Source organism: Pectinophora gossypiella, chromosome 17 (assembly GCF_024362695.1).
Source record: "Pectinophora gossypiella chromosome 17, ilPecGoss1.1, whole genome shotgun sequence".
Taxonomy (NCBI): domain Eukaryota; kingdom Metazoa; phylum Arthropoda; class Insecta; order Lepidoptera; family Gelechiidae; genus Pectinophora; species Pectinophora gossypiella.
Window position 1 is genome coordinate 7,630,635 of NC_065420.1, and position 17,968 is coordinate 7,648,602.

At 37.4% G+C, this 17,968-nt stretch overlaps 1 protein-coding gene across 5 annotated transcripts in view; it reads right to left on the bottom strand.

The window, feature by feature from the left end:
• The window catches only part of LOC126374282 (titin), a 35,522-nt gene extending 24,085 nt beyond the window's left edge, over nucleotides 1-11,437 (bottom strand). For 3 of the 5 annotated variants that reach the window (XM_050020802.1, XM_050020803.1, XM_050020800.1), the window contains exons 1-2: nucleotides 8,441-11,437; nucleotides 8,102-8,355 (exon numbers count right to left, since the gene is read on the bottom strand). In XM_050020802.1, coding sequence (XP_049876759.1) covers nucleotides 8,102-8,355; nucleotides 8,441-11,215 — 3,029 coding nt within the window. In that variant the 5' untranslated portion in view covers nucleotides 11,216-11,437. The remainder of the gene's footprint in view (nucleotides 1-8,101; nucleotides 8,356-8,440) is intronic. The other 2 variants (XM_050020801.1, XM_050020804.1) reach the window with 1 other exon arrangement.
• Between the last annotated feature and the right edge of the window lie 6,531 nt (nucleotides 11,438-17,968).

Below are 17,968 nucleotides of genomic sequence, written 5' to 3' on the forward strand. Positions count from 1 at the left end.
TTGTGATTGTATGCGTAATAAATATGTATGTGTAAGTGACCTCTATAAAATGACGGTAAAAACGAATGCAGCGCGGCGCTAGAGATTTGGGAATCTGATGTGTTGTGGCGCAATGACGTAGCTAATACAATTTAGTATCGGCTGTCGGCGCTTTATCACGTAGTGGGAATAAAATCATTTTTTTCTTTGACGGGAATATACGTTGCGTCAATTTGGGTGTTTTCATTTTGACGTATAATGACGTTGCTCAGCCGAAAGTGTTAAAACATGCCACGTGTTTACCGAGCCAATTAGTGATTCATGTCACTAACTCATAAAAACACAAGTAAGCGCCACAAACTTTAATAATAAACAGAACGATATTTCCAGTGGCGATTTCTTTGAACTGGTATTTTAGGCATTGTGCACTCTTTATTATGGCTATCACAGTATTCACAGTGCCAAACCCTGTGTCAAATCAGACGTGCAGAGAATGTGTAGAACACCTAGGTGCGCTTATCGACTCGCTATTACTGCACCCGGTCACGTGCAAAGACAGGCTTCTAACAAAGGCTACAGCTTTCGATTAACCAATAAAATACGCAACGGTAAAATACGGTATTACTTGCTAAGCGCTTGTAAAACACTCGATAGTTACATCTAGAAAATTATTGGCACCAATTGGAAAGCTTGTAAATATATGGGCTGGCTTGGTAATACAATAGCTGTTGAGTTTAAACCATTTATTCCGCAAGACATAAATGTTATACCTATATGAAACTGTGATTGAATAGATTAAATTACTATTTATCGGGGAATCAAGCGTATTCTGACTATAATAGAATCTGTTCCTGAACTTCATGTCGCCATTGGCTGCTTACGTGGTTCGAGAGAATCAAATCGATGTTCGATTTGCTCGAATCTGAATCGGCTTCGTCTTAGCCGGTAGGGCCCCTGTTCAGTCTGTTTGCAATTACATGGTACATGAACCTTAGCCTTGAAAACTGTAAAATTATAGAGGTAGGTAATGTTGTGGAAACTAAGATACTACCGCAAACTGTAAGATACGAAGTAAACGGTGTAAGTAGTACAAATATATAGTTGATACAAGTAAACCACGCTCCCATAGTACACAGGAAATAGATTGCGAATCAAGCCCATCGGTACAAAGGCTGCAGAACAGCGTGTTGCAAGCCATGACAAAACTCTCAGTCACGGTGCCGCACACGCAACTCACGTGTCACAGCCGAGTACCGGCGCGCGCGCACCGATAGAGTTCACTGCAGCGTACGCTTTCACGCCTGAACCGCATTACCATGCTGAAACCCAATGGTGCAGCAAATCTACGCCCTACGAATTAAATCCAGTAAAATCAATCGACCGCGACTTTCAATTATCTAATCAAACCAAACTTGTATAGTTCACTGATTGCGCATTGATCTGAGGATTCTGGAGACTGAGTTTAATTGACTAAACTTGCAATAATAATCTACATCACCACCGCCAAAAAATAATTTACGATCTAAACAGTACTTAGTTGGCAGCAACTACACCCTATAGAAGTAACCAGTTAACAATACGGCAGGAATACAAAACAGCACTTAAGTAGGTACTTAATATAGAATTTGGAATTCCTGAGATATGGGACTAACCCATTTACGGGTGCACTCCAGTAAACGTAACGGCATTTATATGAAAGGCTCCGTCTGTACCCAGGGACATTGATCGACCGTCTTACGAGGGTTAACGTACGCACTGTCTCGACTGACACATTAAATATTTAAGAGAACACATCGTTTTAAATCAATAGGGAATCCCTAACATGGAATATGTTATTAAACCAACCTAACCCCTAGTGTTGTCCCCAATTACAGCCTGAATCGAATTTACTATTATTGTACTTTTCCGTGGTCTAGAGGGTTCGATTCCCGAAGGGAACATTGTTGAAATCATTTTGTGAGAATGTCCTTTGTTTGGAAAGGACATTGCTCGCATGTATCACCTGATTGTCCGATAAAGTAACATGATTCCGTGCTTGGAAGGGCACGTCCAGCCGTTGGTCCCGTAGCCGACTATGCTCCATACCCCCTCCGGTTGATTGAGGGGAGGCCTGTGCCCAGCAGTGGGACGTGTATAGGCTGTTTATGATATGTACTTTTTTAATATTGTAGGTAGATATACTTATGTTATGATATGTTTTCAAGTTCATATTTGTTCGCGTAATGAAGGTGCTGCATTTATCTCAATGACACATTCCTATATTTATACTTCAGTCATTTTGTGGTCAGAGTTTATCTGTCTTTACAGAGTTGAGAGAACCAATGACTGTTTGTCCTATTAAATGTTGACTATATTTGTTTATTAATTATTATAATTTAATGAACGTGCTTAGTCTTTATCTTTGTGAGACTATCGAAGACACTATCAATAAATAGTACCTAAAAGTGGAACAAACTAAGCGAGAGCGGAGAGTCGACAGAGAGCAGAGTATGGAGAGGGTAAAACTTAGGAACTAACTTCATCTTGACATTCTTCATCTATACCAGAGGGGTTACAAAGGCCACATTGTTGCAATTCATCTAATAAGCAATACTGCAATTTGACAGTATTTAAAAAAAAAAAAGTACGTCTAGGGCCCTGTGCCGAGGTTTTTCTTGCAGCTTCTTTTCCCCGGCTATACAGGTTGTGAGAAGCTGCAGTAGTTTTAGGCGGATGAGACGTTCGTTATGTAAAAATTGACGATTCAAAGTGTAACTATGTTACCTACTGAATAAAGATATTTTTGAATTTGAATTTGAAATTGACATTTGCGCATATAAAAGTAAGTAAGTACAACAAAAAACAGCAATATTTTTAGCCCCCAGTAAAAAGGTCAGAATCGATTATGACCAATAGTATCCTATTATGTCAAATAATTCAAACCGTTTTGACCTTTCGTATTAACTGAACACAAAATGACAAAAAATAATAATGTTTGTTTTTTAAAACATTTTTTGAACTTTTTTTGAGTTGGATTGATTCTGATTATTTTCTTTGACCTTAACTACTAGATTATCTCTCATAAGAATACTATCCATCGTTCTCTAGAATAATATTAGAATAAAAAGTAATGCAGAAACCTTTATAGATGGAAATGTAAAGGCCGTAGAAGGTCAGTGCTAGCGAAACTAATTGTCTCTAACATTGTTCTATTTTACGCAAAATGTAATGATGTAAACGCTTTAAATACCACGGAATTATAACTTTTATATACGCTGCCTCCGTGGTCTAGTGGTTAGAGCGTTAGGCTCACGATCTGGAGGTCCGGGTTCGATTCCCGATGGGGACATTGTCGAAATCACTTTGTGAGACTGTCCTTTGTTTGGTAAGGACTTTTCAGGCTTGAATCACCTGATTGTCCGAAAAAAGTAAGATGATTCCGTGCTTCGGAGGGCACGTTAAGCGGTTGGTCCCGGCTATTAGCCGTAAAAACACCTCCACCAACCCGCAGTGGAGCAGCGTGGTGGAGTATGCTCCATACCCCCTCCGGTTGATTGAGGGGAGGCCTGTGCCCAGCAGTGGGACGTATATAGGCTGTTTATGTTATGTTTATGTTATACGCTGCTATTGAATAAAATAGTAAATGTCACTTTTAAAGAGTCACGCGCACTTTAAACATACTTAGTAAATTATTTAATAAGCAATAATTAATAAGGTACTTAAAGTAATTCTTTCTACCAAGTTTAACATTTAGGTAATCATCTTCTATTGTGTGGGTTGTGAGGTGAATTTCCAACCTCATCAACACACACATACATTTAATCATGTATCGACCCGATAAAAATAGTTTACTAAGCATAGTAAAGTACTGAATTTTATCTGATTTAATAGGTTTTTTTAACGATGATGTCAACACGAAAGGCAACAAAGTCTCTCTCCGTGTTGAACACGACATGAACACATCAACCTTGTCCTTGAACAGGAAAGATACACACCGCGCCACGTCTGTTATCATTATCAACACTACCTAATTGTTCTCAATTTCGCGTTAAATGATGTACCTCTATTGTGTAAAAAAATAATGAGCGACACGATCATCGAAGTTTCATATTCGCGGAAAGATTTTCTTTAACGGAAAATCCGCTTTCCAAACGATGTTGCAAACTTGTTCCGATTTCTTCGGCGATAAACAAGATTTCGATGCAAATAAGGAGTGCAAGTTTAGTTCCTTGTAGTTAAAAGATTTCCCATTTTGGATTTTCACAACGTGTGCAGAACTCTACATTCTACAGTAGATAAGAAATAAATAATAAAAAAATAGAGAAGATGGACAACAGGGCGTTATTTAAGGCCACATCGAAGCAATTCATCTAAAAAAGCGATTTTGCTTTTTGGCATTTATTCGTATTGCGCACTTAGGGTAGTACGTATTAATAAACTAATCTCAGCTGTTGTAATGTTGGTAGGTACCTACCTACCTACTTAGTTTGATTTAACGAAATACAAAAGGATTTTACTTACGTTAATGCTATTAGGTAGTGCCATAGGTAAATCGGACACTACATAATTATAGGAATAGTTGGGACTGCTTTACAAATCAATTACCTATCTACCTACTTGTATATCGTAGCCTTATAGACAAAACCAGGTATAAACGCCGTTTTGAAAAATCTCGTTTGGGTTCGATTTTTGTTAATAAAACCTCGCAAGGTCAATACAGCTGCAGTTTCAATACAGCTTCCAATTTATGGTCTCGATTCTTCCCAAATTTAAATCAATTTAAAGAAATCGAGGTTTTAATGAAGAAAATCACTGCCGAATGTGATTTTTCATAGAACCGTTTACGTGGTTTTTACTATAGTAGAACGATATGCAAATGACGCGTGTTGAACAGCTGTATTCAAGAAACATCAGTCTCTCAAATTGTTTAGTTTATTAGCAATGTTCAGGTGCCAGGCGCGATACGGCACGATGATCCTAACACATGAATAGATTTACAAGGAAACACATACAAACATTATACTATAGATAGAATATAACTGGTTTCTCTAGTTTACCTATAAGTAGTCGACGATTAAATAAATCCCTACATATCTCAACCTGTCATTGCAAACCTTTTGACGCCGTTTCCGCCGACATATTTAAATGGTTTCGCTAAAACCGAAATAACATATTTTTTATTTTAGATATAGGTACCCATTTTGTTTATCTCTGTCTATATCTTATGTTATCGAATGGATGGTGGTTAAGTATTAACCTATTCCGCAAGCTGTATGTACCTATAGCTTTGGAATACATTCCACCTAACAGAAAGCTCGGTGAAGAATGTGGGTAAGTAAGAACTTAGTTCGTCTAAATATAGTTGTGAGCTTATGTTATGTAGGTATGTTACATTCTACCTACCACATCTTTAACTTTAAAATATATGAAAATAGCAATTTTTTACTTAAGCTAGAATTTTAAAAACGTGCATCGTAACATAACTTCAGTGTTCAGCCATTGTGAAATAACCAGGCACACGGCATGACGTGATTAATCGCAGTAAAGCTACCATAGAGCTACTAAATTTCTGTTACAAAACAACACACTTTTATCTCAATACCGAATTACCGAACAGATAGAAAAATAACATTGGGAAATTCGCTCCAGAACAACTAATTTGAAAATAATCTTAATGTCTTCATGGTCATTGCGCTCTCAAACGTAATTCTAAATTCCATAATCTTTGATACAAATAATGTCGAGATTCTTGCACGCATGGGTAGGTATTTCTGTTTTATTTTTCTTGATTGAATCATCTATTTAAACAGTTGCGTTGGTTAAAGCAGCGCATCGCACCACGTAAGCGAGGAAGTTATATTACATTACAGTTGTTAAGGTAGAGTAGGTGTGACCTCACTCCTACAACCGCAACTCAACTTTTATTGCATACACTTTAGAGTCGATCGTTTTACTGATATCACAAACCGAGTTTTAGTGTACTTTCTGAGCTCAAGTTAGCAAATTGACTTCTACCACGAGTTCTGACCAAACATTCCAACCTTTCGGGTTGAGCTCACCATCAACTTTTTTGATGCACCTTTTTTGTGCCTGAATTACGTCACGTCACGTCATGTTTTTGATATTCTTAACGTTTCAAGGTGGTTTGTCTTACAAACTGACTTCTAACTATGGAATAAAAAATATGATAAACATTAGTGAATAAACTGGAAATGAGACAAATAATTAATAAACGTCCAAAGAAAATGATCAGCGTTCTGGCTTAACACCCAAAGCCTAATGAAAACAAAGCCGATAACGTGAATGTTATTAACTTGAAAACACAATTAACGGTTGCTACACAACGTGAACCACGTAAACCATCGATGATCGATGTTAGTACGCATATGTTTTATCAACAGACTTCCATAAATATATATATACATATGAGATACAATCTAAACGACTTTTGTAGCCGCTTTAAATGATACTTTGATACCACCTACGCTTTTTGCAGCTAAAACCATTACATTCAAAGTCAATATTGTTTCTGAGTCATCGCCATCGCTCGCCATCTTGACTTCTAAGGCTTGATCAATAGTTATGTTTAAAGAATTCGTCATTTCGTCACGTAGCCGTGATGTCACGGAAGGCGGAATAAAACGGTCTCAATATTTTGGCCAAGTAGGCAACTTGCCAATATGACGTAAAAAAAAACTGCGTTGTCATAGAAGACAATGAATGGATAATAACATAACCTTCGGATTCCACGGCCAGGGTCATCTGACTATTTTCTTTACCCGTCGCTTTCGCCATTCTATAGAAAACCCGACGCGACGGTAGATTTCTGTGGCGAAATGACATCGTTTGACATTTTTAACACAAACTTGTTTAGTGGTTATACAATATTGTATGTTTTTCAAACGTAATCCACGGTAAAATGTTATGAAATATGACGCTGTATTTACTAGCGGAGGTAGAGATATTTTAACACTTTTGAGTGATCTAGAAGATATAATTGATACTCAAACAGTTGTCGTTGAAGAAATAGATACAAATGTAACAGTCGATAAAACCCAACAAGATTAATAAATGGAGGCCACGAATGGCGGTTACTAAGGCATGCGCGAGACATAAGTCGTTAGAACACATTACGTAAGTACTCACAGCCTCTTTTGGTCTTCTAACACGACCATTAGGACATGTTCAGAATTCGATCAAATGTACTGGTAAGTACTTATTAAAAATATTGATTCTTTTTACAAATTAGTTGTTTACCTCGTTGTTTCAAAAGGTATGAAAGAATGTTAGATTTACAATTTATGTAAAAAAGTGTATGTTTAAATGAACAAGTGCGCGTTCTAAATCTTTATCTTTATTTGGCACAGAACTTGTTACCAAATATAATGTTATCTATATGTCACGCCTTAGAGATGTTTATATCTCATTTTAGCAGTTAAACAACATATAGGTACGCTGGTAGGTACATAATACAATAATAAGACAGCAAATATTCTGCAAAATAATTCAGTTAGTCATGTTTACTATTAATGACACATCTCTAATAAACATAGTCACGAGTTGTATTCGACATAAACCGTGATGTAAGTATCTTATTATTTATGAGGTAGTTAATTTATTTTCAGGCGTAAAATCAATTTATTATTCCCCGTATTTTTCAATTCACAACGTAGATACAAATGGAAACGTAAGTAGGTACTTACCTAACATCGACAAATCAAAAATACGAGACTCAAAAGCGTGTTGTCATTACAACACGCGTTACCAATTGTACGCTAAATAAATTGGAATACAAAAAGTATACCATTTGAATTCATCAATTTCCAACAGCAGACTGACCCGCGGTCACCTAACAATAAGTCCCATTAGCCGACTATTGCTATGATGGCAGTCGCTCGACAATTTTTCTTTTACACGCCATGTCAAAGTACCCAAAGCAAAACAACTTGCCCAAAACGAAATAGAATCCTAAGGCCATCTAATGTACTTACTATAATAATGAAATCTGAATAGACGTAAGTATGATATAATTTGTTATGTTGTTTATTTTTCTAGTAGTTTCGGTAATATTTTTACAATACGGTAAGAGTAATGCCCAAAAGGTGTGATTCAAGACAAAATAACATACAAAACAGCCACTTACCCACAAGTGCAAATTTCGCAGATGCACTGTTCTTTGACGGTCTTCTCAGGTTTCTTGGGGCCACCCCTGGGTCTGGTCTCGTCAACAACGACGGTCTCCTGGATCGTAGTTCTATCGTCTCGCACTGTCTTCCTGTCATCGATGATCCTCTCATCATAGACGGTGCTGACGGTAGTATCCTCTCTGGTGTCGGTAATAGCACGATCGACTACGTCATATTCACGTACCACGTCTTTAATCGTTTTGACGTCGCGCTAAAATTAATAAAAATCGTTAGTAAATAAATAAATGTTATTTTTAACGATGACAGTCGTCTAGTTTTTCGTATGCTTTACTTACCAAGTTTGTGACATCCATTGCACTCTTGTCGACAAAGACGTTCGTCTTAACTTTATCATCTTCCTTTGCATCTTCATAAGTTGTTATCTTTCTCGTAATCCCATTCTCGGTGATGTATCTTGTAACTTCAACCTGGCTCTTAGTCTTCTCCACTTCATAAGACTTCTTAATAAACTCAGCATTACTTGTGTTTACCACTGTAGTTTCTTCAGTATCAACGCCTTCGTATAGATCTTTCACATCCTCGTTAATCCTTGTCCCAAAAGACACTTTTTCAATCCTCTTGAAGGGATATTTTTTCACTGTATCAATAATGTCTTTCAGCACGCGATCATCAATGCTTCTCTTGATGACGATATTTTTATCACTAACTGTTACGTTCTTTTTAGATTGAGTAGATTCAATAATTTTACGCAAATCACTTATTGATGTAAAATCTTTAATGTCTCTTGATGACAATATTATATTTTCCTCGGTATCTTGACGTTGCAAATGACGTCTAGGTTGTTCAGGAGTCGCAAATGGAGACCTGTCTTTTGGTTTTTTTGGTCTATCATCATCTTTTTCATATATAAATTTACCATTCCATGTTCCAGTACTTCTTTCATAAGTAGTAAGAGTATCTTTAGTATCTTTGGAAAAAGATTTACTTGTAGTTTCTTTTGATAGATTTTGCTTTTCAGTAGTCAAAAACTCGGATGTTTGCGAAACATTCTTGGTATCTTTGATATGAGATTGGTCGGTAGATGTGGATTGGTACGTAGTAGAATGAATATTTTGATCAGTTGTGTCTTGAATGCGCTGGTTAAGCACATTTTTACTATCATTTGCGTTGTCAGTTATAGCTTGCTTTTTCGAAAAGTCTCCTTCATAGATGTTTCTGGTTGAAGCTACTTCTTTGCCGTCTTTATACAAAGATGACTCCTCAGCAAGATATGTAGAACTAGTCGGCACTCCTCCTTTTCCAGTATCATAATGAGATTCTTTATCTAAAACGTGACGAGTATACTCGTGATGGGGTTCGACGTCTGTGCCACTTATGTTATGACTCTTTTCGTAAGTAGAATGATCTTTGCTGTCTCCCCATTCGCGGTGAGAAGTGTCAACAATTCTTTCTTTTCCGTCTACAATTTCAACGCGGTATGAAGAGGTAGAGGCCTGTTGAGCGCTACTCGTATTACTTTTCATTATTTTAGTAGAAAAGTTCAAGTTTTGGTTTTCACCAACTTGTAAAATATCGCCTACTTTCTTTAGTTCATTGGCAATAGTAGCGTCATAGCCGTAAAAATTTGAAGAGTCTGTTTTGTTTACATCGCGCCTCTTATCACGCAAAGTTCTATCTGTCGATTCAACGATGTTTTTGTTTGTTTTGTAAGTATTCGATGAAGTAGTCGAATAGTCTTGGGAACTAGATGTGATTTGCTCCTGACTAGTAATGTTTGAGCGTTGTTCATGGTCTTTTGAAGTCAGCTGTTCATTTCGCTGAATGTGATCTTGAGAGGTTAATTTATCATTAACATTGGTCGAACGGTGGCTATCGCCGGATGTAAGTTTTTCTTGAGTAGAGCTGTATCGTTGTTGAATTGAGTTATCTTTTTCAGTTATTACATTCGTATGGGATGTGACCTGATTTCCATCTTTGATGAATTTCGAATCTTCTTTAATTTCGATTTCAGTTGAAGGCTTTTTTCCATCTTTACCGGTATCAAACTTGGATTTCATGTCATAATTTTGAATGCTATGTGCAGATTGCGGTTGGATACCAGTTCCACTGATACTAGCATAATCTTCTTTTGAAGAAGACTCTTTTGCATCACCCCATTCTCTGGTTGAGCTGTCAATAATACGTTCTTTGCCATCTACAATTTCAACAACGTACGACGATGATGATGATTTTGTAACACTGCTGCTCTTAGCTTCACTTGTCTGTGAAGTGCTGCTGAATTGCTTCACATTCTTATCAAGGTTGCCTTCACCACCGTAAAATTTAGAAGTCTCTGACTTCACATTTTGAACTCTCTTTGAAGGCTGAGGAGAGTTATGATAAGTTACATTCTCGCGTTGGTTAACATTTTTCTGATCAGTCAATTTAGTTGTCTTATCTACTGTTTCAGACTTTGATGAAGACGATTTTGCAGTAGATTGCTTGTTAATAAAATCCTGACGTTCCGATTGGAGTAGAGAGTCAGTTGCATTAGCACCATGAGATCTTGATATAAAAGCAGGATTAGATCCAGAATTGTCAATAAAAGCAGTATCAAGCGTCTGATTGGCCGCGGTAGAATCCATAGTTCTATCAAATGTCAGGTGACTAGAACCTGAACGCTGAACAGATGAGGAAGAGCTCTGAAAAGTCTCACTCTTAGAACTCTGCTGGTGTACAGTCGATGACTGCTGTAACACAGACGAGGAAACAAATTCCCCGGTGTGAGCAAGAGCCATATCACTCACATGTTGTTCGGTCGATCTGGACTGCGACAGGTCTGGGATAGAAGGAGCTTCCGTGATAATATAGTGCGGGTGGCTATTGTAATGTTCCGACACGGTCGAGCCGCTCACCGAGGCGTTATCGGTGACGTCAGTAATCATGAGCGGGTCATCCTCCTCAACCTTTACCTCGATGTAGCGGACCTTCTTGCCGGAGACCTTCTGCACCGTGTTGCTGCTCGATGTCGTCGTCGAGCTGCTGCTCTTCTGCACACTCGTCGACGCACTACTCGAAGATGTCACTTCGGACGCTTTTGATTGTTTAGTCTTTTTATTTTTTATCGTCATTTTGGTCCCACAATAATTTAATTACGAACTAAATCTTACTTTTTATAAGAGATTCTTAAATAGGATTAAATATTCTTAAATGCAAGTCTTATGTATCACATAATAAAGTTCGTCAAACAATTGCCATGTATTTGATAACGGTCGCGAGAGTCGTTCGTGTCGTGTCGCGTGCGCGCGCGCCGGTCGCGACTGTCTCGCGGATTCTGAGCGAGCGCACTGCGCGTGTGTGGTGGCTGCGGCGCTGTCCCCGCGGCCAGCCGCCGGCACCTTGACGCCATCGCCCACCAGACCTTCGACACGGAGACACGTAAGCGGCTTACATCTCGCATGGACTCATACCAAAAAAGGTGTAAATAACACAAAGTTATAGGTACTCAATCTTCAACCTTAGTCAGCAAGTCTTGCTCATATTCTTAATTGATATGCATATTCCCGACTTCTGCGCAATTAATGTAATGCAAGCAACGTGACTGCGTGAAGATAACATGCATTATTTACCTAACATTTGTGTAGGTAATAGCGTCAATTAACAAGGTTATTTATGAATGAGTAAATGATTAGCATTGAGAGTTAGTTTATACAGGTGTAAAGTGCACTGCTAAAAAGCTAAACAAAAAGCTTTATAAAGCTCTAAAAATGCTCCTACCTGAAGAAACTGAAAATATTGTTTGACAGTTATTCAATACGAGAGTACCTACCTACCATAGCTTATGTACTTTTATGTGGGTTACATTTTAATAGGTAAAGTAAGCATACTTCTGCGTAGATGCATAGATTCTGGCAGAAACCAACTTAACGTTAATTTGATTTAATAGTTTTAAAACTATCTCTATCTCTGTTTTGCTCTCATCATAATAAGGGCCACTATACAGATCACGTTATCCGAAAAAATATGTATAGGTAGATAGGCCGTATATCTCCTACGTACTAATTACATAGGTAATAATAATATGAGAACATACTATAGGTTCTCATTGCTCGGGTAAGTACATAACTATTCAAATCATAACGTAATGGCAGAAATAAATGTTGCTTGATAATTTGGATTCAAATTCAAATTCATTTATTCGTCAACATAGGTAAAAAAGGGTTATTATTACAATATGCGAAATGACTTAAATTCAAAAATGTTACATTGACCTTCAACAAGTTTATCCATGATAATTACGTTGAATAAATGACTCTGATTTCTGATACATACAATATACATAGGATCAGATTTGTAGAGAATTATATCGGTATCTACCTATAGGTACCTATTGCTTCTTTTTATATTGATCAGAATAGGTAATAAATTGGAAGATAGGTGTAATAACAAGGCCCAAGGGTCATCATTTATACCCAAAAATCTATTATCCATGAAATTAGAAGGTTAAATAAACTAAGTCAAGGTTATACAGCGCCATCTAGGTAGGTATTATTTTTTCTCTACTCCTGTTTTGCACCCGTCGTAAATTAAGGACAACACAATTTTAAAGGCTGTCAGACAAAATAAAATTAAGTTTTGCCCGCCAAAATCAGCACCATGGATAGCCTTATTCCTTTATAGGTAAGTAAGTATATATTTTATTTAAATAGGTAGGTAAAGAAGTAGGTAGCTATGTGGCACAGAGATTTACATATAATTTTGGTGCATTGCAGGCTCCAGCTTCACGACAACGTAGGTACTTGTGTCTCGTATTACAACGACCTAGATTTTTTATCACCTGGCAAAACATTAAATGCGATCTTTATAGGCTTAACGCGAGCATAAATTTAAATTTTAATAATCTCTGATGACATTTTGAGGAAATATTGACAGTCGATTGGATAGCTATTCACTAGTTGTAAAGTGTTTTAAACTACTTAGTAACATGTTGTATTATATCAATGCTTCAAACAATCAAGTTGTCTGTGTAACTCAAAGACTATACTTTGTTAGGTATTTATTCGTAATACAGTAGTTACTTAAGTATATTATTTTACTCTATGCCTATACGCAGCGGCCAAACCATAGAGCAACACGGACCTCCATCACCCAAACTAATAAAATGTAGTACACGTACTTATAATAAAAAACGTCTACCTCTACTTATTTGAAGATATAAAAATCAAGCCTTAGGTACCAAAAAATACAATAAATGCTCTTTTTCAGCCATACACAACATAAACAGCCTATATACGTCCCACTGCTGGGCACAGGCCTCCCCTCAATTAACCGGAGGGGGTATGGAGCATTCTCCACGGTGGAGGCGCTTTTACGGCTAATAGCCGGGACCAACGGCTTAACGTGCCCTCCGAAGCACGGAATCATCTTACTTTTTTCGGTCAATCAGGTGATTCAAGCCTGAAAAGTCCTTATCAAACAAAGGACAGTCTCACAAAGTGATTTCGATAATGTCGCCATCGAGAATCGAACCCGGACCTCCAGATCGTGAGCCTAACGCTCTAACCACTAGACCTCGGAGGATGTTGTGTTTCTTTTTCAGCCACTCGACAAAATTTTGTAAACTTTGAAAAGGATTAAGTATCCTTTAACAATCTGGGAAATGTGATCTGCAGGAATAAAAGAAGCAAAAATCAATATAACAGCGTCTAATTGGGGCACCATCATGGCTCAATACCGCAATAAGCGCCTGCAAATTGTATTCTGACGAATTACTTTACTTAATAAAAACTCTATTGCAGTATCACACATAGAAACGACAGCTTACAAGTGGACCAAAAGAAGGACTTAGCTATTTCATCCAGACAACCCGATTCTACCTACCCCGGAAATGATAGAGACATGCTTATCTTTATACTTAATTGTTTTGTTACTTTATTGAGAAATAAAAGGTAGTTAGGCATATATCTACCAACCTAGTCTGTTTCTATACAAATACATATATGTAAGTAAGAATACAAAGGAAGGAAAAATAGTGCTTTCAGCGTGTGAGTTGTAGGTACACACAAGCAGTTATGTGCCGATCTCAGAATGTTCCCACTTTGGGAACGTTTCCAGCAGTAGAAAGGTGCAAAACTTGTGTAAAAAGAGCTTTACTACCTATTTTTTAGGCAAATAAGACCAGAAAGAACAATTTGAAAAAGAAAAGTAGCCAGTATCCTTACTATTAAAGAGTTTTTACAACGGGAACGTTCCCACGTTGAGAACATTCTCGGGAAAGACACATCACTACACATTTATTATTATTATTAGCCTATATGATCCCACTGCTGAGCAAAGGCCTCCCCCATATTCTTCCAAGTATCCCGGTTCTGTGCGAGCATCACGCACTGGGTACCACAGGACGGACACCGTAGACGTGGTAGACCCCGGAAACGATGGCGCGATGATCTCGACGGTTATCGAAAAGACTGGATGGAGCTCGCACTACACATTTACGAATTGTAAATAAAAATTATACTACATACTTTACAAAAACAGGCTATAGAAAGCACCATTAGTCCGGTGCGTAGATTATAAAATCAATCTCACCAGGGCGAGGGCAAAGCACCCGACTGGAGCGATACACATCAACTGCATATCAACTGCCTACTGACTACTCTAACTATTTGCTTAGGGTCATTACCTTGCCTAGTCAAAGCGCATGTCAGGAATTGCAAACTTACGAGTAACAGTAGAAAAAAGTTCTGTTATCTATGCAATCTGCGCGCGTTATGGACTAGTGCTGGAAAGTGCGCTGTACTTACACATCGAAAAATGCCAAGTTCGATTCCCAGTCAGGTTAAAGTAAAGTAATTGCCATCTTTTCCGTTTCAAGCCGTGATATCCTAGGGCAGCTTAAAGGTACAAGTATGTAGGTACTCTTCCTGAAAACCACATGATACCAACTATCTATGATCCAAACATAAACTCAAACTTATAAAGTGGAATACATACATATATAAACTCACGCCTATTTCCTACCGGGATAAGCAGAGACTATGAAATTCCATTTGCTTCTGACACACTTTTCTTGCTTCCTCCACATTCAACAATCGTTACATACACGCACGCCGGTTCAGAGTACATAGATCGTACTGAACCTTTTCTAAGGACATCTCCAATTTGGTCAATGTACGTCCCTACGCCCCGTCCGTTTCTATCTTGGCCCCTAACTGTCTCTATGAGAAGTTGGTTTTAGATTATAAAGAAAATGGATAGGATAATCTTTAAACTCACTCAAATACAGTGTATACTCGTAAGTACCTATCTACACTGATAGGTAGTGTAGGTACGAATAAGTCAAAAAGCAGTCGCGTCAACATACCTGTCTCTATCCTTGATTGCTTGTTTCTGTTGATTACGTTTTCCATTGATCAATAAAAGATATCGGCGTTTATGAGCACGACACACAAAAGTTGAACAAAGGTCAAACAATCATGATCATTTCATGTCGCATTTTATGCATGGCTATAATTATATTTCTCTATATCCTGTATCCTCATCGTTTCTATTTTGTCCGGCCAAGTAGTTAATGCCATCAGCCATCCGACAAACAACAAAACGTCACGACAAAAAATACCAAAGTTTAAGATATCAGCAATGGTTTTATCTATGTAGTAAAGAATGGGGTCAACAAAATAGGGAATCAGAAGATCCGGGGTGGCCGGTAATGCCACATGCTACATAACTACCATACGCAGCCACTCTAGGGTTACTATTGAGCCGCCAAAGGCCCCTGACATGTCTCATGTACATCAGTTAGTAGTAACCGAGTGGTTGATGAGGATGGTACTCCACCTTACGACCCACACGATAGTAGAAGAAGAAGCCACTTCAGAATCAGGAGTCCTGATTGGGAAAATCGAAGATGGCTATGATAATAGTTTATCAACCTATCGTCCAAGGATATATTCTCCTAGTTCATTATCTTGGTTATAAAAGAAAAAGTGCAGGTCGTGTCGTATCAAGAGTTGAAGGATTTGGCGGGAAGAAGAGAGGAATGGCGATTACTCCACCGACAGGAGCGCAGCTCTTAAATAAAGAGAGAGAGAGAGATTATCTTGGTAAACAATTGATCCGAAGTCCCTTCTACGTACGTACCTACCTAATTAATACCTATTAATAAGATTACTTAAAAACTTATTTTTCAAAGTAAAGATTTAAAGTAATTACCAAATCCTTTTTCGAGAACGCTTATTTGAATCAAAATGTATAGAAACAAACCAGATTGGTCGTGGGTTGCGCAAGGCAGCTCTGTCTATACAAGGAGGTGGTGGGCGCGCTTGATTCACGCGCCCACTCCCGATTGTGCTGCAACTCGCAAACCCGATTAATCACTCACTTTGCACCGGTACAACTTTTTGTAAGTAAGTATGTGGATTTTTTGAGAGCCATTCATAAATTTTATAGGTACTTACTGAAGAAGAAAAAATGTATACTTACCTAGTAAAGTTATTAAGCAACATCCTTTGTTTTCGTTTTAGAAAAACAGAACCCTTATAGGACACTTTGTTGTCTGTCTGTCGGTCTGTCTGTAACTCTTTACAAACTCTTCAAGCAAGACCCTTTTTCTCGGGAACGAGTGGCGGTATCAAATTACCGATACTTATCAGCAGCAGTACTATCTAAATTATACCTACTGCTGCAGTTTCTTGTGGCTTTACCTATAAAAATCAAGCATCTTAATCAATACAAAAGATAATTATAGTCCTTTATAGCCTTATTTTCAGTGTTTATTTTCATATATTTCGTCGGGGAATAAGAACCTATGGGGTTCTTCTCATGGAGGCGCTCTTCCTGCAGGCATAACTTGGAAGTGTTTTTTTCTTATTCTCCTTATATGTATTATTATATTGTATAGGCTATTTGTATGTATGTATATGTGTGTATGTATGTATGTGTATGTATATACCTATATATATATATATATATATATATATATATATTATTATATGTATATTATTTATTATTACTATTTTCTTATTTTATTTTTCTTTTTATTATTGTTCGTGTCATTATATGTTTATTGCACCAGCCCGTGCTCCAATGCATTAACTTCTTTCACCCTAAGGTTGCCTGGCAGAAATTGCTATTTAGCAATAAGGCCGCCTATTGTACTTATGTTTTTATTCGTATGTTTATGTCCTTTGTATATGTCGTTGTGCAATAAAGTATTATTGATTGATTGATTGATTGATTATGAAATTTCTCAATTTATTTATTATTTTATTTTGTTTGGGGAGCTTACAACTTAATTCACGTGAAAAGTCTTGAAACACAAGAAACTCTGACAAGAAAATCGTGTTGATCCACCACAAAAATATATATAATAAATAATTATTTACGGTTTTGCGATTATAAATAAACTTAGGTATTTGCAGTAGGTAAACTAATCGCGCCCTATTTCGATGTATGAAGACAATAGTTAACGGGAAAGTCAAAGCCCCACAGTCAGAACCCTATGTGCGGGAGTAGTATTACAACCTCATCATCTTATTTATTTTAAAGTATTGTAAACGGACTCTCGAACAATAAAATTGTGATTAATTTAAAAATAATTGTTTTTTGACAAAAAAAATATTGTTCCTCTAATCCTGCTCATTTTTTACACCTAGCGCCATCTAACGTGCATGATCCATATTTTTCTTAATGCTGATGCTGCCATCTAGGAAAAGTACTACTAACCACTAACTACTTCAAAGGTCCATTCAACAACCATCCATTCCTTGTTATGCGAAAAAAAAATGCATTGTGTTGCTAGATGTCGCGACCAGTTCAAATGTTTGCTGTCTAAATTTAAAAGATGGCACTACTGCGGCTAAAGTCGATACATTGGTCGCGTGCGT